This window comes from Stigmatopora nigra, chromosome 18 (assembly GCF_051989575.1).
Source record: "Stigmatopora nigra isolate UIUO_SnigA chromosome 18, RoL_Snig_1.1, whole genome shotgun sequence".
In the NCBI taxonomy this organism is placed as follows: domain Eukaryota; kingdom Metazoa; phylum Chordata; class Actinopteri; order Syngnathiformes; family Syngnathidae; genus Stigmatopora; species Stigmatopora nigra.
The window spans coordinates 11,036,356-11,059,581 of record NC_135525.1 but is presented as its reverse complement, the minus strand read 5'-3'; the positions used below and the strand labels follow the sequence as shown (position 1 = coordinate 11,059,581).

General features: G+C 40.7%; 1 protein-coding gene and 1 long non-coding RNA gene across 2 annotated transcripts in view; one reads left to right on the top strand and one right to left on the bottom strand.

The window, feature by feature from the left end:
- LOC144211796 (uncharacterized) overlaps window positions 1–23,226 on the bottom strand; it is a 99,825-nt gene that overhangs the window by 74,252 nt on the left and 2,347 nt on the right. The window lies entirely within an intron of this gene.
- On the top strand, window positions 19,738–22,109 carry LOC144212123 (transmembrane protein 100-like). The gene is made up of 2 exons (XM_077739774.1): window positions 19,738–19,843; window positions 20,027–22,109. The coding sequence occupies exon 2, from the start codon at window positions 20,150–20,152 to the stop codon at window positions 20,579–20,581; it is 432 nt and encodes a 143-aa protein (XP_077595900.1). The 5' UTR covers window positions 19,738–19,843; window positions 20,027–20,149; the 3' UTR covers window positions 20,582–22,109.

Genomic DNA, 23,226 nt, shown 5'->3' with positions numbered 1-23,226 from the left:
TGTCCTCGCAAAAGCCCTGATCACATGACGCCAAGGTTAGACAACACCTTGTTCCCGACTCCCGTCTAATGGCAAAGTACTTCCTCCCCTCCTCTAGTCTGTCTGACCTTGACGCCTCTCGCATTTCCTGTCCTTTCCGCACTCCTTTTGTCTTCCCGGACTTTATCTCTGGTTTGTCCGTCGTGTACATTTTTTATCTCCATTGGCCGACAGCTGCATGGCATAATTGGTCATTATTGCAAAGAGATAATAGCCACAGAAATGGAGACTGCAAGGTGCAATTAAAAAAACAACATAGTTCTTACTTTTAGTATAACCTGAAAATATTCTATCTCAGTTCAACTTTGAATTCAATTGTGAAAAATATCATTGAAACTACAGCTTTCCTTACATTACATCTATCTCATGTCATGTTGTGGCCTATAACTTTATAATCCCACAACATTTCTTTTCAATATTTCTGTCTGAACTTCTGTTTTCTGAATTTCCACGCACACTGCCAGTCTATCTTCCCCCTGGTTTGTTTTTTCCTCTGATGACTTTTCCATGATGTTCTCCTACGTGTCCAATATGGAGGCTAAACGCCATCAAAACCTGTTACGAGATATAAAAAGTATCCACGCACAAACGATGACTTATTGTGTAAAATAGACGTTTGACACCAACCCACTACCTTTGAATCTCATCAGACTACACAAGTGTACGTGTAAATAATACACAATATTCCGATGCAGTCAGTGTATTTGTCATTGCTAGCATTCACGACAAATAAAGTACAGGTTTTTCTTGGCTGCTTCCGATACATGACGTGATACGAAATACTGATACTTGACTCACTCGTGCCGTTCTTATTGCAAGTACATCCTCATCCTCATCACTAGAAACTGTCACAATGAGATGGTTGACTGACCCGGGTTCAGTGATGTCATCAAAACAAAGTCAGGCACTAATATATCTGTGATTATTCACTCAATTTTGTAACCATGCACCCTTTTGTTGGAATAAAATCAAATCTTGTTGCCTTAGAAATGGTCAACAAGGGGAAAATATATAGTATAAATACAGTAAAATATTCATTTTTTTTAGAGGTCAAAAGGCAGTAGCCCAGTAAAGACTAGTCCAAATTTTTAAGGAGTTTTTAGCCAATGACTGGAATGTTTTTTCCACATTTGTAGGTCGATATAACCAAGTTTTTTTTCCATCCTGTGTTGTGTATTTTCTACATGGGCAGACTGAAACTCACAGGTGTTGAGTCATCCTAACATGGAGAGACGGTAAACATAGTACAGGTGTCTACATATTAACTAATGATGTCATTGGCTGTTTTGTTATCCTGAGAGTGGATTGAAAACTGCTGAGCCTTTTTTTGGTAATTATTTTAACTTGTCATAGCAGGAAAATAAGTATAATAATTAACGTTTGCGAGGGCAGGTTTCAATGAGAAGGCAAGTTACGTGTTGCTAATATCTCTACAGGTAGTTTAAAGAAATGAGACATACATTTTCCTCTCCCTGTATTTTTTTGGCTTATATTCAGGTGCGACTTATAGTCCAAAAAACACTACGCTGTTGAGTCAATAAAAGCAGCCCTCACTCTGAGAAATGACAGTTATTAGCAGGGACTGTTTGGCAAACCCCGCCCCCATCACTGGATCTCACAGATGTTTGACCTATGGACGACCTCGGGGTGAAAGCTCACCTTCACAGGGCCAACTCTCACATCCACGTTTCTCGCCACACACAAACAACCGACATCTGCCGGGCAAACCTCGGCGAAACAAGACAACGAGGCACGTCCGTGTTGCATTAGCGGCGTATTTAGCGGTCAAGGTCAAGTCTTCCTCCGACGGTTTTAATCCCAGTTTTGTTTCTTACAAGTGGGCCTCTCGCTTGGGTAGTAACGCGACTCCGTTTTCTGACCCTCAGCTGGAAAAGATTGGGTTGCAAAATCGTAGATGGTAAGGATTTGGAAAATTAGTCAAAGAAAGGCTATCTCCTCTCTGCGACCAGTCTGGTAATCCTGCACATGTATATTACTAATTAGCTTGAGTTCAGTTGAAGTTTTTCTACTTCTCTACTGGGATACATGCAGGAAACTACATAAAACAACCAGTATTTTACATGAACTAAAAACCCTACGCAATAACTCAAGTTGTGACTTTCTCAACACATTTGCTCTTTGTTTAAATACATTTTCATCGTCAGTCACTACTTGGCAAACATTCCCACCGGTTATGAACACTAATCACAAGTATCAGCTTTACAAATGAGTCAGGATGGGTCAATATTTGTTGTTGTGATCAATACTGCCCCCAAAATGCCCCGAACAGACAAGTTAAATCTTTAAGGTGACTGTGATGACCCGTTATCTACAACCAGAGGAAAAAAGTACACATTTGCATACCTACTTACAATGTATATTTCAAGATTTACTTTTTCTTAAATTCAATGCGGGCAATTCTGTATCCAGAAAGTTAAAATATCAAAAAGCAGTTCCGTAAAACTGCAAATTACAGCTAAACGTCTTTAGTAAAAATGGCTACGTGAGAATTGCGGGTGTGCGGGTGGGTGTCCATGTCCGCAGAGTCACCGCACATAAAAACAATGACAAAAGGACCCTGACCTCAAGATCCAGAAGGCCAAAAACTGCCATTTGTGTGTGCAATGTAAAGAGAATCAGACTTGAGCTCATGATTTTTCCACATTTGGAACATTGTTTATGCGACACTCCCTATTTTGATATGCGTCTTATTTGGAAAGTTTCTTTTCAGGACCGTAGCCGTCGCCGGTCGGGCTTCAGTTTCCCAGAAATGACCATAAGCTGCGCTAAATTTGCAGTAGATCATAAAACTGAATTCAAAATAAAATTTTACACCCCGACATTTGCAGCTATATGGCGTTAGAAGTGCTACTTTACTATGAATAAGTCATTTACTGTAGTACAGCCACATCACCCACAAGTACCATTTCACAGTCCATCTTAACAAAAAATAGTTCCCAATCGCAAATTGATTCGGAATCAATTAGAAATATTTGTTAACCACATCTCTAACAAAACTTACTTTAAAAAAATAACGTTTTTGTTACTGTAACAATGCTGCTGCAACTGCAATCGACTTTATTTTGAAACATGACAATAATTAAAACAGAAAACTTTATGACCCTCGTATTAATCTGAAGGGAGCCGATATTTCTCATTTTCATTCCCCATGGTCTTCCTCTTATCTCCCCCGTTTACTTATTGACGGCGTTCATTAAGCGTGCAAAATTATGAGATGTTCTTATCCACATTCCCATGGCGCCGGGCCTGCCCTCTGCCATGTGTCCCGCAAATCTGTGTTTAAAGAAGGGAATGATTCACTTACCCTTATCGCTTTACACCCACGCTATCTGAGAGCCACGCACACACACGCAAACGCCAAGCAAACAGTCACCGATACCGATTAGCGGCGTGTTTACACGGCGACGGCAGAGGTGGGAAACGCGGCGGGATTGCACGGAGAAGAGTCCGAGAAATTCCAACGGAGACCGAAGAAAAAGCCACCGGTCAGAATAAACAAAGAACGGAATGGAAAACGCGTTTCCACCATCTTGATTTCATCGTTAGAGTAAAGAGGTCTTTAATGGAGTAGAATCTAATTAGGCTTTCGACGTTACCGGAGAAGAGAGCAGATTGTACTTCCATTAAGGCAATCTAAGTGGACACCAGGCCCTTGAAGTCCAAAATTAAACATTGTGGTCTTTGACAACTAAAAATATGATGTCCACATGTGGATACCAGGTCATAGGTTAAAAAAAAACCTATGAAAAAGTTGCACAAAATTTGAAATGATGAAAAAACCTATAAGTACACAGGTATGAAATAAATCTAGGGAAAGAAGAGGAGTCTACAATATTCCGTCAGGCCCTGAGTGACAAAATGCCAAAGCAGTACGAATGACAAACGGCAGGCCAGCGGCGTGTCTGTCTTACGGTGAGAAATTGAACACATCTGGATGCCATCAAGAGAAACAGATACAGTAGGTTTCCCAGGCGCAGGACCCAAAGTACCACTTTACTTCAAGAAGGTACTTTGAGGCATAAATAAGATCATAAAAGAGTCATGGAAGGAAACGTATGCATGATAAGGCTTTGAGATTGGGAAGAGGATGGCAAGATGGTGCCAAATGGTGGCAGAATTGCGTCTGAAAGTGGTTTGGCTGCCTGGAAAGTCAACGGTAGTCGTCTTGAAGGTCGGCAAGGATTGTTTTGGCAAAGGAAATTGGACTTTTATGGAGCGCACTAAATATTAAAAGTCACTTTTATGACTGGGTGGAGCTTTTGATTCGAGTTCAACACTGACAAAATTTGTGAAAAATGAAATATGTTGAATTTAGTAGTAAGAAAGAGTACGTAATTATTAGTGTGCTACTACAAATCATCCTTAAGTATGCATATCAATTATATTAGGGCAAATGACCATGAAAAAATGACATGCAGAGATTGTACTATGCAGTTTTTAGTGTGTTTTTGATACACATTAACATACGTATAAACCTGTATGAAAATATAAATCCGAAATGAAAACGGGAAAAAAAGCTTGAGTTTATTCAGCCCAGCGAATCAATGACTAGCGCTTAAAATAAGAAAGAGGACTCCACTAGAGAATAATTAGGATGTGAATGAAATGAACCATGTCCCACTTTTATTCATTTTGGGGGCTTTTTAAAAATAGCCGAGGAAGCTACGTTTCCTCCGGAGAGTAAAGTACCGCCTGATTTTGAGAAAACACGCTATTGGCTTAGGCTAATTCGGAAAAAGAGGCTGAATAATGAACCCGGAGGGTTTAGACGCCAGGTGAATCCGAGTTCTAGGTAGCGGACGGAAAAAAGTACGTGGGAAGAAAAGGAAGGCAAGTGTCCAAGTGATGAAAATGGGACGGATAACGTACTTGAGAATGAATCAGCACGTTGCAATTCCTTCTTAATGCGATTAGCCAATTAGCCCAGAGGCACGGCGTGCCAGTCCAGAGATTCGTCAGGCCTTTCAGCCTATTCATCGGCCTAAATAAAAGCCAGAATCAAATGGAAAAGAGCTTGATTGAGTTTGGCCAGGAATCACTCTGGAGGAACACTTTTGTCAGTGGGACTGCAACGGCGTATTCATTTGGCTCCGGGAGACAAATGGAAGCAGAAAAAAAGAGGAAAGACGATACGCCGCGCTTATTTCTCGCCATCTTCGACGTCTCGCATCTTTCTGTCATCGTCCACGTCATCTGGCATTAGTGGAACCCTCGAGTCGGATACGGTATCGGGATATCTTGATTTAGCGAGCCGCGTCTTCGCCCTTCGGAGTCTGCGATCGCTTTTACGGCAAACTTAATTTAGGGTGTTTTCGTCTTAGTCGGTGTTTTTGGGGTGGTGCCGAACTAGTACATTTCGATACATCAGAAACAAACTTGGGTTAAATAGTCAAATAGGGAACTACAGATAAAATAGACCTCTGTTAATGTAACACATTAGCAGTTTTAGCCTAAAAAAGTATTAGAAGCCATTGGGAGTCAGGATTAAAAATATGAAAGTCTGGAAAATACAATATATTGAATTGTACGTTTTTTAAGAATAAAGATTTAACATATTAGGTGACTGAACTAGAGGGAGGTGAAAAAAGGTCACAGAGGTCAAACTAATAATTATTGTGAGAAAAGATCTGATTCCATCAAATACACAAAGTCCAACACTAAATCAACCGTCCAATAAGAGACTCTGAAGCCACCTCACTGTCGTTATAATAGACTTCACCACATTTGCATAATTAGTCTTATTATTTTTTACATCACATCCAACCAAACTCTCCATTTTTCTCACTCCAATTAATTCTGCCATGAATTAATGATCGGCGAGGGTGAATTATCTCCAAAAACAGAAGTGGGCAAATAGGGAGGGAATCTGCATTAATCACCTTGCTATTCCTCAGCCAAAAAATAACAAAAATAAAACAACAAAGCATGAGAATCTTGAGAAACAGAAGCCACCGTTAGAAAAAATAAAAAAAACATGATAAACAAAATTGTTTACTTCCCCCTCACCTCCGTTGCAGAAACCCCGTTGGGATGTGATTAGTATAATGGAGCTTTTGCCTCCTTTTTTTGTTTTGTTTTTGCTGCCCCTCCTCGCCCGACTCATTCCACTTTGATGCTGATGTGGGAGTTGAGTTGAAGGAGCCATATTTGACGGAAACACGACCCCAACCGAGGCACTGTGGGAAGCGCAAACCACGGACGGGGATGTCTGTACATCTCGGCGTATTCTTGCCTACTCTCGGAGGGATTGTCATGACTCATACCTACTCGATGCAAACTTTAAGGGGAGTCGAAAAGCGGCCCGCGGGCTGAAAGTGGCCTGCTAGGATGGTCCATTTTGGTGGGACTCTTTGTAGCTAAATTCATGCTTAAAAATGGCGCCACAAACCCAGAACTTTGTGAATTGTCTGGATTCAAAAAAAATTTTATGATGCTTTCAAACAGACTTTGAATGGAGAAAAACCAACATTCATAACTGCATTTAATTTAAAAAAAAACTATCATGTCACCTCTTATGAATTTGTATACGTCAAAAAAATCACTTTTGCTACAAGTATTTATATTAAGTACACACTGTATGGGCAGTAAGTATTTTTTCTCTCTGATGTCAACGTAAATATTAAACTTGCTAGTTTTTTGTGGTTAAATTCCTAAATTCTGGGAGCAATTTCAACAACTAAGCACGAAAAAGTCGAAAACAAACCTTAGAAATCAAACCTGGAAATCCAACATGCATAAACATGCACAAACAAAAGTCATAAAATCATCCCGTCTTTGCAATTGAATTTAAAATGAGTCATCAAATAAAAAACAATTGCGGTCAGTATGAAATGTGTATTTCTTTGTGTTTTTCATAAAAACATGCCACTTGTTTTTCATACCAACATTTACAAATGGTTACTTTTGCTCAATTCTGTGTGTATTTCTTTGGGGGAAAAAACAGGCAGTGTACTGGGAAACTGCCTCCGACTATTGACACAATCCTGGCAGGATAACACGAAGGGCGTCCAAGAAATGCGACTGGCGGGGATCAGCGCTGCAATTCGATCCCGGCCTCCGAACAAAACAGTCTGAAAGACTCTGCGAGGGACACAACTCGATTTTCTTCCACTCCAATTTTTCTTCCAGCTGCGTACCAACCAACCAACTAACTCACCCTTTGGGACTAATAAAGACTTTTTCTAAGTCTCTCGTTGAAATGATCCCATTTAAAATCTTGTAATTCATGAAAAAACATTAGCTTTCGAGAGAAATACAACATATCTCCCATCTGCTGACCCACACAAATACATATTCATACCATATTGCTAACTGCAAGTCCAGTTTACTGTGAAGTCATTCAAGGTATCTTTCTTGCTAGCCGTAATGCTAAATTAACCACTGCAATACATTTTATGAACTAGCTTACTTGTCTCTATCTGACTGTTTGCTTTTTCTTCTGCCAGCCTCTGCTAGCAACGGACTTGGCCCGGATCCCTCCTTCTGTGGCACTTAGTGCGAGGGTCTAACCGCCAGTCGGCTATGAGATCTTGCAGAAACGGCCCGGTGGAGGGGGGAAAAAAAGATGGCCGCGGGCCACGGGCCGGGTTCTAATCCTCCGCAATATGCCCCAATAGTCTTGGCTTAGGATGAGCTCCTCTCAAATCGCCTCTAATTGGACCAATGCGAGGCCTTGGCTCCTCGGAGCTCTGCACAGACCAACGTTCTGCCAGATTTTTCATATTTTTGGTTCTTTATCAGTGCCACTAATGTAGCAGTGATTGTGATAAGCTACCGTTATGCTGTAAGCTTGGAAACGGTGACGCCTTTGCTACTTGTATTCTCGCAAAGGTCAGCCAACGAGAGAGATGCCAAACACTGCCAGCGCCGTCTCATCGTGTTTAAAATGGAGGTATTGTGGGTAATGAGGCACGGGAGAGCATCATCCAAATGACTACTTAGTGATATTGTACCCTCAACACAAGCCAGAAGCACACACTTGGCCTATTTAGGTGGGATCTTTATTTCTGAGAAGCAGAGGATCCACGGCAAAGTGGGAAGCGAGACAAGAAATCAACCATAGTAACCAATAATATTAGCCAGAGCCTGATATTTAAGACTGCTGATGAATTTGAAAGAGTGAAAAGTGGTATCTGATGACTTAAAATGCCCCAACACTAACAGAAAGTCAACTGGAAACAACCCAAAACAGGCAGGAACCCACAAACGAACTAAGAGTGTCCCACAAAGTCCCTGAAAATCGATAGAATTGATCCACAATTTACTGCAAGTAACCTGTAAGTACCCAAAAACTTCATTTTTTGGCCAAAAATAAACACAAAGTTGGCATGAACTTGGCCCAATGTACTTTAGGAATGGTGCTATCAAAAATATTTCTTTTGGTTTGAAAATCTGGCCGTGGCTAAAGCAGGCAAACTGTTCCCCTAACGCAACAATATAGATTTGAAGCATTCTTCTAAACACATCTTGGCAGGCAAATCAAACTTTCCGACGATTGTTTGACAATCATTACGGTAGGCAACAAAAAAAATAAGGGAACTTTTTAAGCATTCGTCAAGGAAGCGTTGTGGTTTTGGAGCAGCCACGTATTGGCTCCTTATTTCCTAGTTTAGAGTATAAGCTTAAGTGTATAATGAGAGCGCTGTAAACCTTTGCTGCTGCGGTCAGCGAAGGCAGCAATGTAGCCAATAGAATTGGGAACAATGTGAATGGAGGAGCACCAAAAAACAGGGTGATGTAGAAGAAGTGGACCACCTGAGCTGAGGCTATTGTTGCTACACTGAACAAAAAAATAACTGAAAACACAGTTCCCAAAGTTGAGATGCAAGAATCATCTTAAATGATAAGGTTTACATGGCACTTAATTATGAAACTATACTATAAACTATTTATATGTAGAGTCGATGGATCCAAGTGATATGACAAGGGATTACTGTACTTTATATCTAAATAATGACAATACGGGTGATGTTTACAGTTTTTGCCTAAAGCTCCAATTCGTGCCATGTTTATATATATATTTTTTGTCACGGACTGAATACACAAATGCCGTTACATTAATTTACAAAACCGTGGATGGTGTTGTCCATTTTTACTGGCCCACCCAAGACCAAAACGCTTTGTTCCCTTGTTAGTATGTTTAGTCAGAATGAGTGATTCTATACAAAAACAAAGGCATTGAAAACACTTTAGCTCATCAAACCGGGCCAATATTTTTGCCCCGGCCGTGTTATTGTTCCACCAAACTTTGAGAATATTTGTATCCTCTAATTGGGGATGCACGGCCCAAACTATAATCGGGACTTTGAGATGAATCAAATGCTTCCCATGCCATGTTTATTCATATTTTTGACTTGAAAGGCTCGACTGAGCAGTAATTGCATCGTCAAACTATTTCTCGCACGGTTTATCGTAATGAAGAGGACTCATGTGATGTCTATTTTTTTGGCCGGTTGAATTTTCTTCATACATATTTATATACATGTATCCGAATATGAGGTTTCAGCTTTTTAAAGTCTCCTTTCCCTGGCCTGGAAAAGGCATTAGTCTGCTTTTTTTTTCTTCTTCCTACGTCACTGCTCTCATACGCTGTCTGGGTATTATCGTTATGCGTTTAGTTTCTCAAACTTTTGCAATAAATCCGTTTCATGGCGACTTGTATCTGAAAATCGGGCAGGCTAAAAAGGATCAGTCGTATTTCTTCAAGTGTCTGTTACGAGTTAAAAAGAATCCTCCAACATGTGTAACATCTCCCTCCCCTGGCGTGGGCCGAATCCCCCAACCACAACAATTCCGAAACAAACCCCTAAACGGGGTAGCAACATGTTGCCTGTTTGGATTTCCCAGCTAAAAATTTGCTCATTTATTTCCTCCCAAGGGTAAGAAAAAGCATCCAAAAGCCATCTGTTGCCATATAAATGAGATAACACGATTAAAAATGACCCGGACAGATCCAGTCGCAGTTAAACTAGATTCTTAAATGTATAGCCTCTATATTTATGAATAGTAAATAGTATTGTAAAGGGTGAGTTAACAGAAAGTGTTTATAGTAAGTCCAAAAATATGAAGTACACCATTAAAAGACCATCACTATATTATTCACCTATTACAGAAGGTCTTGTAACCTATTAAAAGCGTTAAACAAGGAATTACTGTAGTTGGAAATACAATATACATCAAATTTCCTGAATACGGGATGAATAAGGTTATTTAATCTAATGGATGCCAAATGAAGCAAATTCACTGTGTTCGATAGTGTCATGTCTACATGCTTTTCACCCAAACATGAACCAAAATGGTGAGTGGAACAGTCCAAACCACTAATGGTCTTAAACGGCCAATGACATCACAGCAGCTATGCCGCTTGTCATTTTTCATTTTTAATGCATCGACGCTGGCGGTGGCCACAGTGGCTCAAGTCACATTATATTCTAAGGTTGCAGAGTTTTCAGAGTATAGCATAACAGACGTGTCTTGAGGGGGAAAAAAATGAGGGATGTTATAGATCAAAATCTATCGGGAATCGGGCCCGATCGTCATTTTTCTGGAAGCAGGGAATCTGGTGATTTTTTAATATATTTTTTAAAATTTCCCGACATAACTAACCATCACCCAGAACTATTCCACATATTTGGTTAGGCATATACTTGGGCCAAATCCACGGAAGTAACTATACACTGTAAAGTGAGACAATTGTAAAAGATGGCTGCATTTTCAATTGCGCCCCCCAAAAAATCTTGTGACTTTATAACGGATAGAGTATTTAAATTGAGTTCACCGTGGCATAACATGATTAAAAACACACACTGAAATTATGTAACATGTCTGGCTGAGGTTTTCATTACCTAGCCGTGTCATTTACTGTAATATGTTGGCAACATTTTGACTTTTGCTCCCTATAGATTAACTTCATAGTTTGGAATAGAATTACTTCTCAGTAGGTATTATTTTACTGCTAAAATGTGACCGACATATTTCGGATTACAAGATACGTATACATATGTCTGTATGCTATTATTGAAACGGTATTACCAAATAAATATGATATTGTTCTAATTGGAAACATTAGAAAAGTATGATTTTTAAAAAATCTGTACAATACTGGACATTACTTGTAACATATATTGAAAAGATTTCAAAAAATTGGTTTCTACTTGCAGACTGAGTTTTCTCATATTTGATGGTCTGTTTTGGAAGGCTTATTTACCAAGTGCAATTTTGCCGATACATATTTGGTGGCCACGGCGTTCAAGGTGAACCCCCCGCTGCAAAACATATGCAAACCGGGATGCTCTGTTGCATCGCTGTTTTACGAGGACACACTAAATGACAACATCTGCACGGTCAATCATGCAGATCCATCCACACACACACGTACACACACATATGGTGAAACCTTCATTAAGTTGAACGGCACAGTTCTGGAATCAGCTGAATAGCATCCGGAAATGGCTGGCTAATGCCCGACTGCTTTCTGATCCGCTGGTGGTAACACAATTCGCCTGACATTTCAACGGTGAAAGCTAAAGCCCACTTCCCGTTCCAGTGCACGCTCGGCAAACTCATACACACACACACACATATATGCACCGCTATGTAAACCATCCCCACGTGCAACAGACAACTCTGGAAAAAAGGAAGCTTCCGCTCAATTTTATTCTCCAAGTCACACCCACTCACCACAAATAGTATTTGTTCACTTGCCAACGAGAAGTAGTAGTATATACTCATCTTGTATTAGTGATCGCTCCGGCATTTGTACTGATTAACGGAAAAAAAACATATCTCAAGATAAATATCTTTCACTCGTATCTCAAATTGCTCGTATGATCATAATCACGGCTAATGTTGAAAAAACTAAGTGTTTAGGGCTATTTTGAGACAGGAAAATGATATTTTGTTCCTGTTTTCTTGTTTTTGAATGGCCACTTTTAGTATACAGCCACTTTGTTATGGCACCATAAATAAAATACAAAAATAGACCCGGCGGGATGATGACTTCATTGTAAACGCAGCAAAAACGAAGGGTGTCGCCACCTCAGACGCCTCAGCCCGCCTTTAGCCTATCTTGGTGCGTGGTTTTTTACAGGGAATGCTACTAAAACAATGTGTGGCCTGACTAGAAAAGCCACGGAAAACGGTCACACGGGTGCCAGATCCACCTTATTCTCCAGCAAAACCTGCTTCAAAGCTCATGCATATGTAAAGTTTACAACCTCAGTTTGATTCCACACGACAGTTAAGCGTCCAAGCCAAACCAGACCAACATGGCAAGCAAACATCTTTTTATTTCTCCCTTCTCCGCGGTGCATTTTACCACGTTAATGACGAACATAAATTGCCGTGACCTCAGCACTTTACGTAGCATGGCGTCTTACATGCAATATTTCCAGTCACCCATTTCTCAAGGAATACATTTGGCTCTTGACCACGTATGTTTTGAGGGTAGATGTCACGCCATCTTGGGGTCACTTTGCGTATTAGACGTGGGAAGGCGCCGGTGGAAAAAAACATGGCGCTTTTCAACCACCTCACTCACGCTGCTCTTTGCTTTTCTGGCCTTGGCATAAGGTGGAGGAAAACCCTCTGTTGAGCGTACGCCCTCGCACCTCGTCACTTCTGATGCTACAGCGGGAAGCCAGGAGAACCCCAGACTGGCAGGCGTACCAAACGCCTACGCCATCGCACACACACGTGATCCTAGCGCAAACACATGTACACACTCATTTTAAAGTATACAACACGCGTTCTTCCGCTACACGCATGTTGCAGCTTTTCCACTTGCTGCCGTTTTCTCGGAACAAGTTTGACTTGTTTCGACTACAAATGGGCTAGGGGAAATTAAAGTTGATCAGTTCATAAGGGTTAAATAGTTGTTGGTTTGTTGCATGTTTGGTTAATAGTCAAAGCTTGGGAAGAATTGGGAAATTAATGTGATATGTTTTATGTTTGAGTAATATGTTGGCTAGGATAGGCTCTTATATTTATTTCTTATATATCTGAGAAAACAACACTTGATAGGTTGCATCTGAAAGTCAGGAGGCGGGGCAAATAGTCAAGAAAGGTATACATATGTATAAATATCAAACAAAAGTAGAATTAAGTTTACGGTAAAGTTACATTAAACTTATTTGTGAGTGTCTGCTTCGTCATCCAAGTTCATTTAAATTTTTAATGTTATATTACGAGCGCGTTGCCATGCAAAAATTCCCCCTTTAGCAAAAAACGAACCTGGAACTTGAAACTCACCAGTAAAACTTCAAAATTGAGAACTCTAAGTTGACGGAAAGCAGCGACCGCTACTTACGTTATTAAAAATACATTCGTGGACTGGCAGTTGGTTTTAAAAAAGTGCAACAAGTTTGAGTTGTACCAGCGCACACGCATCAGCGGCGGTGGTCACGCATGCCGTGTTTGACTTTGCGTCGAGAAGCGAGAAGCGACTCAGATGCAGCCGAGCGAACAGGAAATGTGGCGTTAAGTGGAATCTGGCTGCAGCCATTCGCCGGTTAAAAGGTGCCACACTCGGAAGAAAAAAAGGGGTTAAATGGAAACACATGTACACACACACACGGGGACTAACAAGACCTGCTGTAGACAAGATAGTAAAAATTGGGGTTTTGTTTCTATATCTGCTTTCTATTGGCCACAGTCACTATTTTTCAAATTTGACCTTCCCACACTGTGCCCAATGCAATTTCATCACATTTCTGTGTGACTGGTTCTGTTTTTTCAGGACTAAGAAACAATAAATGTGTGTTTTGTGGAGCTAAAAGTTGCTTAAATATGTTTTATCCTGTCACTACCAATCTTATTGTTGTCCCAATGCAACAATGCAATTTCGTCCCTTCAGAAATGTCTCACTTTCGTCTGTAGATGCAAAATTTTCAGTCTGACGGATGAAAGAAGCCATTGACGTGCATCCGAATACATTTCTCCTATCAATTTGGGCACCTGTCCAAAACATTGTCCAGAGGAAGTGCACACATCAAAGCCACAAAGTCAGGAGGAGGACCAAACCATTTGCTGAGCTTTCCAGGATGCTCACTAGGTTTTCCTCCCAAGAATAGACAAGATAGTTGCTGTGGACCAATGGAGGGGGGTCGTCATTTTGACCAGCTTGCCAAAGAATACAAAGATCAGAGAAGGATTTGTACAATCAGTCAAAAAAGAGGAACCTCCATGGGGAGATGTGACCTGAAAAAACCTCCATGACTCCTGTTGCCCCGTTTGAAATTAAAATGGGGCATTTAGCAGATGCTCTTCATTCAAATTGATCAGATAATGTATTCGAGTTGTATCCTATTCGCACATGATGATGGTTTCAAGGATGGACTCCATTTTAGGGGGGTCTTAGACTTGAAGAATAACAAATTATGGCAAAAACAATGCATGTAAAACAGAACAAAAGCTTAATTCTTGAACGTTGGGTTCTTTGAGCATCAATGAGCAGCGCACCTAGACATTTTCAATGGAGTTCCGAGAACCTTTACGCCATTGGAGCCTTATTTTTTACGTCACACTCCCTCTTCCGGGCAGGCCGAACTTGGGCGCTTGGACCCAAACTGGCATCCAGATGGCTTGTGTCTTTGATGCAATCGCCATCCGCTCCTTTGCATCGAGTTGGTCATCTGGAAGCTCTTGCACCACATCTGCAGATGAGTCTTGCTCTTTCGTAATGCTACGCTGCCCGAGGAACCGGCCAGGAACCGGTCAGGAACCTCTAACGTGTAACCTCCACCGAGGAACATCTCACGTCACCACTTTCCTCACGGCCAGGTGCGCATTTTCACAAAGCGGTCATTTCCAGCTTCTTCCGATCGACGATACGATGTCTTGGTCCAGATTTGTTCCGTAGTTTTCCACCAAAATGGTCAGTTCCCCACAACTCTGATCTTTGTTTTTTTATAAGAAATGTAATGGGTCGATTTTTAAGGTGCTTTGAAAGCCTCAAGTGCAAAACCAAGAGTGTGACGTCTATTTTTGACCATCCAATCGGCTGCAGTTCATGGTAGGGCTATGATAAACACTGGCACTAATTTGTGTACAAAACAAGTTTCTCTTCAGAGAGCCAAACAACACGTGTACGAGTTTCAACATCTGCCCACTGATACACACCAGGTTTGGATGCATCCCCCACGCACACATGCGGTAGGATAGTGTCGTTGTTTTGAGAGGAAGTGGGGTTAATCACTTACATTCTCCAATTGGAAACATCTTTCCTTCTCTCTCCAAAGACTGAAAAGAACCCACTCCTCAACTTAAAAACATTGCAGTCGCGGTCGAATGCAAGTCCGTAACAATTGTGTTTGGTTTGTTCGTTGTTTTGGGGGGCCGGGTTCGGAGTAGAGGTCGAAAGTTAGGGGTGACCCTGATAAGGATGCAATGGTGACCAGCTGGAGAAATCTTGGCAAAGTGTAAAAATGGTAGAAAGATGCAAAGAAATGCCTGGCAGAATGCGATACAAACATGGGGAGGAGAAAGAAAATAAGGGAAGATAAGGATTCAAGATTAGGACGATACAAACTAATGAGTACCTACGTTGTGTTTTGGCAATAACATAGTACACAAGGGTCATTCCCGAATTGGAGGACAACTATAAAATTAGAAATAATTCACTGGCATAGTACTACAATATGCAGTTTGATCATATTTACTTAAAGACTTGAAGGGGAAAAGTACTTATTGGACATTTAGATGCTCTGCAGTTATTTTGAAAGAACTTTGCTGCCATCCAGTGTTAGAGCATGACATGTTTCTACGAGCTTGTGCCGTCTAAAATATCTTGTCATATGTCTCTTTTAGTTTTTTACACTGCATGCATTTTGAGTGACTGGTCGTCATCAACACCCAGGGAGTATCACAAAGTACTAGTCAGTTGTAGTCATTACTCATGGCCACATATGCTGCATTTTTGGGATATTTCACAACTCCAGTTAGCCATATAGTATATCTAGATGGGAGAATGTGATGTATTTATGGCTCCCAAAATGACTGCTGCCATCTGCTCGGGTTTTCTTCTTTCAAGGTGCCAGCTATTATGGGCTAGATTGGCAAAAGCACAGCCTGACACACTAGAGTTGTCCAATTTTTCTATAAAAAACGGCTGGGTGCAAGTATGACTCATCATCCAACCAACCTCACACACAACATTGAATTATTCTGAGATAAGCTAGGTTGTAAGGCTGTCACTACACGGATTTCTAGGGGCAATCGTTGGTACTAATTGGCTTGCACTAAGCGGGTATACCCTGAATTTGGTCCTAATTATTTTATTGACATTTGTATGAACCATTATCTAACGTACACGAGTTTTAGAAAAGCAAATACATGTATTAAAATAGTGGCATTTATAACTGTAAATGCTGAATTCAAATGTAAACAATTGTCAAATATACAGAGCAACCTCTCTGTATTTTTATTTAACTCCGGAAGACGGACACTGCCTACCAGTGGCAAATAAAATAATTGCCCTTTTCCCCTCTCCATTTTATATTTGTATTGTCGTTCCTACTGTAAAAATATTTCATATACGTATATTTGGCAGATCCGAGTAATGCAGTGAATATTTGATGTAGGTATTATTATAATTTAGTAGAAAAATTATAAAATATATGGGGTCAGTTGTTGTAATGACTATCAGGAGCCCAAACAAAAAAATGTTAGTATCTTCTTTGATATTTTTTCGATGGGTTTGGATAGTGGAGGCGGAATTACTCAACCCTCCGAAGAAGCACTCTTCCATAGTGTGGGTTGCAAGAGGATGTGGGTTCAGACAGAGTTTAAAGAGCTAATGTAACAAAGAAATCCACTCCATTTTTTTCCAAAGTGTGGGTTGCATTGTCTCCTCAATAGGCGGGCTGCCCGTTTCGTTTTCAAAGGTTATCTTTTATATCAAAACAATAACGCAGTACAGAAGTAAGTAAATGTAGTTACACCGTGTTGGTATTATAGCATTTAGCTGCCAAGCCCTATTTCGGCCCCGGAAAGGGAAAGTCTGCCCCATCATTATGTTTGTTTAATGAACCAAATGCTTTGTTTTGCTTGATAGTCAGCGTCATGTCAGCAGCCATGGGAACGAGTGCGAAAAAGATAACTAAAACTAGTGGACATATGTTTAAAAATCCAGCAATGCAATGCAATTAAATTCAACTGTATTTCTTCCTTTCTACAGTCAGCAGAACACGGGATGACTAAAGTTATCTAATCTAATCTCATCTAAACTTGCTCTGTAGTGTTGAATGACAGTCAATTTTTTTTTAAATTAAATGTCTCAGCAAAAATGTTATTACATTCAGCAAGAAAAAAACTAACTTGAATATGACCACTTGCCTACGAACTACAGGATCAAAATGCATGTTGTTAACTAATAATCTATGTAATCGTGTATGAAGTATAAATACAATGTTTTTTTGTTTTCATGCAAGGCTGTACTCACACAAAAAGCATCTCATATTTAGCAAGCATGCATTGAAAATGCGCAAAATGCCATTACATCTGAATGTAAAACTCCCGTATTTCATACTAACCTGTTGCTCATAATAAGCATAAAGTCATACTCATAATTACCACCACTGAATTAGACCGTTTTCCATGGTCTGATTTGAATTGAACATTTTGGACCAGAATTTCTGAGAGCTTTTAAATAGAGCTTTGCTTTGTTCTGTCATATGACCCATAATGGCAGTGGGCGGTGCCAATTTCTGTAGCCTTCCCATTGTTTTAAATGCCTCATACAGTCATTTGTGAGTCATTTGAAAGGAACACTTGGTGAGAATATCGTGTGCCAAAAATGTCAGACAAACTCGGTCTCCTTTAGCGAATTAAAGATATAAAAGTCGTTTTCAACAAGCGCTTTAATCGAGGACGCGTAATAAACAACTGACTTGTTGCTACCCGTGACAGTAAATATATAAATATTCCTCTCTGTGAACAATGGGTGGCATTTCCGACCAATTTGTGGCTGTCATACGATTATAGTGGATGTGTGCCATTGTGCAATTAAATATAACAAGTGACTTCTACTGGGGTGACAGACGGTGTTTTCTTCAACTGGGGTATGATCGCTTCATTTATCGGTTACAACTGCCAAAACGATTAAGCTAAAGAAAGAAAATAAATGCTATTCCCATTATTCTATTTGTATTGACCACTTGAGCATGTTTCACCACGATAATCCTCGACAAAATCACCTTCCCGAAACCACCATGTGGGATTACTATAGTCATTGTACTCAAAGATATTCAATTTGGATTAAATATTCATAAATGCTGCGTCTCAAGAGCTTGGTTGCTACCTTTGGCCTTTTGCCATTTGCAAATGGCACTGAAAAAATAGGTCGAAATAGCCACTAAAATACGAGGGAGATGGTCAGGTAAGCATAAAGTCAAAAAGAAATTTTAAAAAAATATCCAAAATCGGATTTTACACTTAGTCGATTCCGTCTTTTTTCATGGCTTTTACTGGTTTAAAAAACTGAATTATAATTGGCATATAATACCGCAATACAAGTACATTTTTCTTAGTAAATTTGCTCAGTGCTGCTATAGTTGAGGTGCAAAAATAGTTCCAGATCAGTCTCATTTTTAGCTTTACGCTTATAGTCTTTAACTCCAAGAAGACGACTTGAGCAGCCAATCAGCAATGGCTTCAGCGCAAATGGGCAATTTCTTTTCAAATAAGCTTCTTTCCCAGTCACTCATTTGAATAGTGAGCCCATTTGACTCTGTAATAGAAAACTACTTCATTCCAATATGACAGGCAGTCCTCCAAAGACTGAAGATTCCTATCTTACAGGAGAGAAACTCGCCCCTCCATCCTGCCTGAAAATCGAGTCAATACCCCCCCGGGAAGGCCCGGAGGATGGCTAACGCGTCTGGCTGTAACAGCAGAGAAGAGAGGCGTGAAAAAAAAACATGCACACATGCTGAATTTGTGGGAGAATGTCACACATGGCGTTTGGTGGCTAAGCCTCACGGAGGGGGGGTGGTCGATGACGCACACAATGGTGCTTGGACCGTTGCGAGAGACACCACCAAGAGACAAACAAATAAATAAAAATGCAGAGGCAGACAAGCTGCTCTGTGACGTCGTTGACAGGCTTTTGAATGTGGTCACTTGACGTTAAAAAAAACGTTAAATTCGGGATTTTTTAGAGGCATTTGCGCAAATAGATAGTAAATACGCAAAGTGGTTAAGCAGTTTGTGGGTATACTTATATCCTTTTAATCTTCAACAGAACAGTATATCATTTAATTGCTTTATAATATATACTAGAACTGAAAAAAATTTTTACAGTTGGCCTGATGACAATTTTTGCACCTGGTTTGACGATCTGGCAAGTACTGGCTGTTGATATTATTCACAATTTGACCATTTTATTAAAATGGCAACACTATTTACAAAAAAAATCAGAAACTATGACACTGAAGTGACTCTATTCATCCCTTTAGTTTTCACTTGCAAATCCCATCATGCTATTCTTATCCCTCCATCTATGCGCAACACAATTTCTCCCGGCGCGTATATACGCATTCAAGCTGAATAATGCCACTGAATGAGCGGCCTGAACCACCGACGTCACCGAAAGCCTCCCTCCCAGATAGCCCTCGCCTGGTTGAACCTATCAGGAGTCTGCAAAATGCCCACCGCCTCGTGCAAGCCACGCCTCCTCTCATCTGTAATTATATAGACCCCCAGACAATGGCAACTCAGAGGCACGCAGCGCGGCTCGTGCTACGAGTCGGCGATGAAGGCATCGCGTGCTGACGAGCGATGAAACGGGGTGAGTGGATTCTCTTTGAATCGGTCCAGAGTGTGTGTATGTGTGTGTGTTGCTAAAAATAACTTGGCTGCATCACTGGCTTGATGTGTCCTCATTTCCTATCCACGCTGCAAAGAGAACAAAAACTATATTTTTGCCCTTCATTTTTAGTCTTCAGCTCTCGCCCTATTTTGGAAATTGCAGGTGCTTGCGAGCAGGCATCGAGAGTGACAATCTGAACCGAACCGTAGTGCAAGAAACTCCAGTCAGATCCCCTCTGGGGGACACCCATCGGTGGATCCGTCCCCGGAGGACGTCTACTCGGACATGGGCTGCTCCTCGGGGCGCCAACCCCCGGCCCCGGTCCTCCACCCGGACTTGGACTGCGGCCGACGTAGCGACCCCTTACCCCAGGACTCGCAAAACCAAAATTTAAGCGAGGACAAGGGAGGACAAGTCAACGTTCCAGAGTCGCTCCACACATTGGAGCGTTTGGCTCAAGCCACGGGCGGCACGGAAAAGTCTTGGTATCGCTGTGTTTTCCCTTTCGGGGTCATCTCACTGGTCATCGGGACGGCGGGCACCGGGGTCACGTTCACCTTCAATACCCCTCTCCAGACCAAAGTGGTTTCGGTGGTTTTGCTCTGCCTCGGGCTCGTGATGTTACTGGTGGCCGCCATCTGTTGGAGGGCCCACCGGCTGAGGAGGAGGAAAAAGAAGGAAGGGGGGTTCTTCGCCGCCGACCTGGGGACCCTGTGACGGGGAAGACGATTGGACAGAGGGAGTCTTCGACTTTGGTCCGCCGTGTAGAAATGGAGATGTTTGATCACTCCAATTGGGTTAGTCACGCTTTAAAGTCTTGAGATCGAATACAGCGGCAGAAAATCCATTGGCGATTGGCGTCTAAGCGAGTCGGGAAACTGGAGATGTGCAACATTTAGTGGGACATCTTGATCTTTATCCTGAAACCTGACACGGCGAGGTTTATCCTCGGAAAAAAAACTATTGTGTAGCAAAGTGAATGGGGTCGTGGTGACATGCAAAAGCAAACAGTTCACTGGGAAAAGCCAGTTTGTGTGTAGCGTGTTTTTACAAAACTATGATCAAGTACTACCAGACAGAGGGAAAACACCAAGAATTAATTTTACAGTTTTACAGTCCCACACTAGCACAAATACACACAACCAGAGAAATGATGTCATCAAGCTAGCTTTCAACCATCTCCAATAGCCACAAAGTTTTAGACCGGGATAAATATCTAAAAATGGGCCCTCATTTATTCAGGTAAAGCTTTACTCTCTACTGAAATTGTAGTAGATGACCCAATCGTAGTTGTACTGGCCAAGATGCCAAGGCAAAACCTCAAAAACGCAAACATTTGCCTACGGAAGAGTCACATTGTCCCGAACTGTCCCCCCATTTCCAAAGTCAAACAGCAATTAGTGCAAGGAAAACCCCAAAACTGATGGTCCAACTATATTTCCCTTCTTGATGGTGACCCATTCATTGGACCACAATCAAATCCCCTTCCAGACATTCCTCAATGAATACAAAGCAAAAATAACTAACAGTACGACCATTTTCCTGACCCTCCACAAATCAAACATTAACGGTAGGTGCTCGCAATGGGGGACCCTGATTGACCTACTTGCCTTACGCTTTACAGAAACCCTACCTGTGAAAAGATTGACTTGTTTGAGATAAAATAAGGATGTTGTCATGCTTAGACTCGCATTCATGAAAATAAACGTGCAGTTCCTTTTACAAAAAGGGTAGCGTGAATTTGTAAAGACAGCTGCAACTACTTTTAGCAACTAATGATGCGGTTAAGGGACCCAGCGGAATTGCGTTACTGTAGCCATGTATTTGATCGTTGACTGCTACTGTTTTATTTTGTAATTTGGGTTTCTAAAAACATGCAAATTAGAGTAAATTGAAGAGTTAAGATGTTATTATGAAAGCACCGTCCTGTGATTTGATAGTGACCTTTCACACTCATCCAGTGTCTTATCAATTTATTTGTGCTGACTATTAAGAAGTATTTGCTTTTTTCTGTTATTTAAATTGTGAAAAAAAATATTGCTCGAATGTATGATGGAGGCAGATTTGTTTTCTTTATTTTTTAAGATAAGGCAACTGTTGTTGGTGGTAAATTTGTGAGGTGAAATGCTGAAATCAAGTTTATGTTAAAGGATAATTACATATCATTTTGTGACATGACCAAGCTTGTTTGAGTGCCTTTTGTCATACATTTCGTCGCCGTGTAGGATTATTCACAAGTATAAAAAAAATAAAAGCAAATATATATTTATTTATTATATATATACACATTTGGGCTGAGTGATCTTGGCCAAGAAAAAAATATCTAACAAAATCACAATTTTCAACTGTTCCCAAATATCTTCAAATATCAAGATTTGATTCTTTTATAGGAAAAGTTCAAAATCTGTCAAACTACCCAAGTTTGAACCTCGGTGGTATATGTTCGATTTAAAAACAACTTAAAATGACCCAACACTGTTCTATTGACTTCATTTCATGCTTGATATTTGTACTATGGACTTCAAATGCTGAAAACCATAAAAATAAAATACAAAACCAAAGTCATCTGCTTGTTTTTATTCCAATTGCGACCACTCCTAAAGATTTCAATCTTGATTGAGCCTGCACATCTTTGATCATGCAAATAATATCACATAATAGAACCCAATTGTGCGTCTGGAACAGATGGGGAAACAAAAGCGGTTGCTACTGGCAACTCATGCAGAATGATAACATGAAACGGGGAAACAGATCTACTCGTATGTTGTGAAACTAAATCGGCAGTTTAGCTTTGGGGATATGGCTGGATTGGCGAGAGGAAATGATCAAACCTGCGGGCTAGCAGATGGTCAGCTAAGTTTTATTTTACAAATAGTTATTATTCAGGCATTCGGATCATTTGCTGTGTTTGACCACGGAACGAATTGGCAGTGCGTTTTGGTTTTGTGGCTTTTTATTTTACAACACCGCAGCAGGGGTGGAACAAATGTGAACGGGCTTCGGGTGCGAAATATGTTTTTCCTAGCAGGCCCCTACAGACACAGCAATGAGAAAATATCAATGTGAAAAATGACATTATGATCTTCCTAAACCGGTCCTCAGGTTACCACCTCCATCCGTTCCTGAGGGGCGGTGGCACCCGAATTTCGGAATAAGTCGAAACTATAAGTATAAAATACAGAGAATGTCTATAATTCAATACACATCACAGCAATGTAACTAATTGACCAGAAATTCCAGCCAGGGGTGTACTAAAATTAAAATGAATATACAAAAAATTCAATTTTTAAGCCCCCATTTTAGCTCAGGCAGTTTCTAAAATTTAAGGGTACACTTTAGATACCGATTAGTAAATGCTTTTC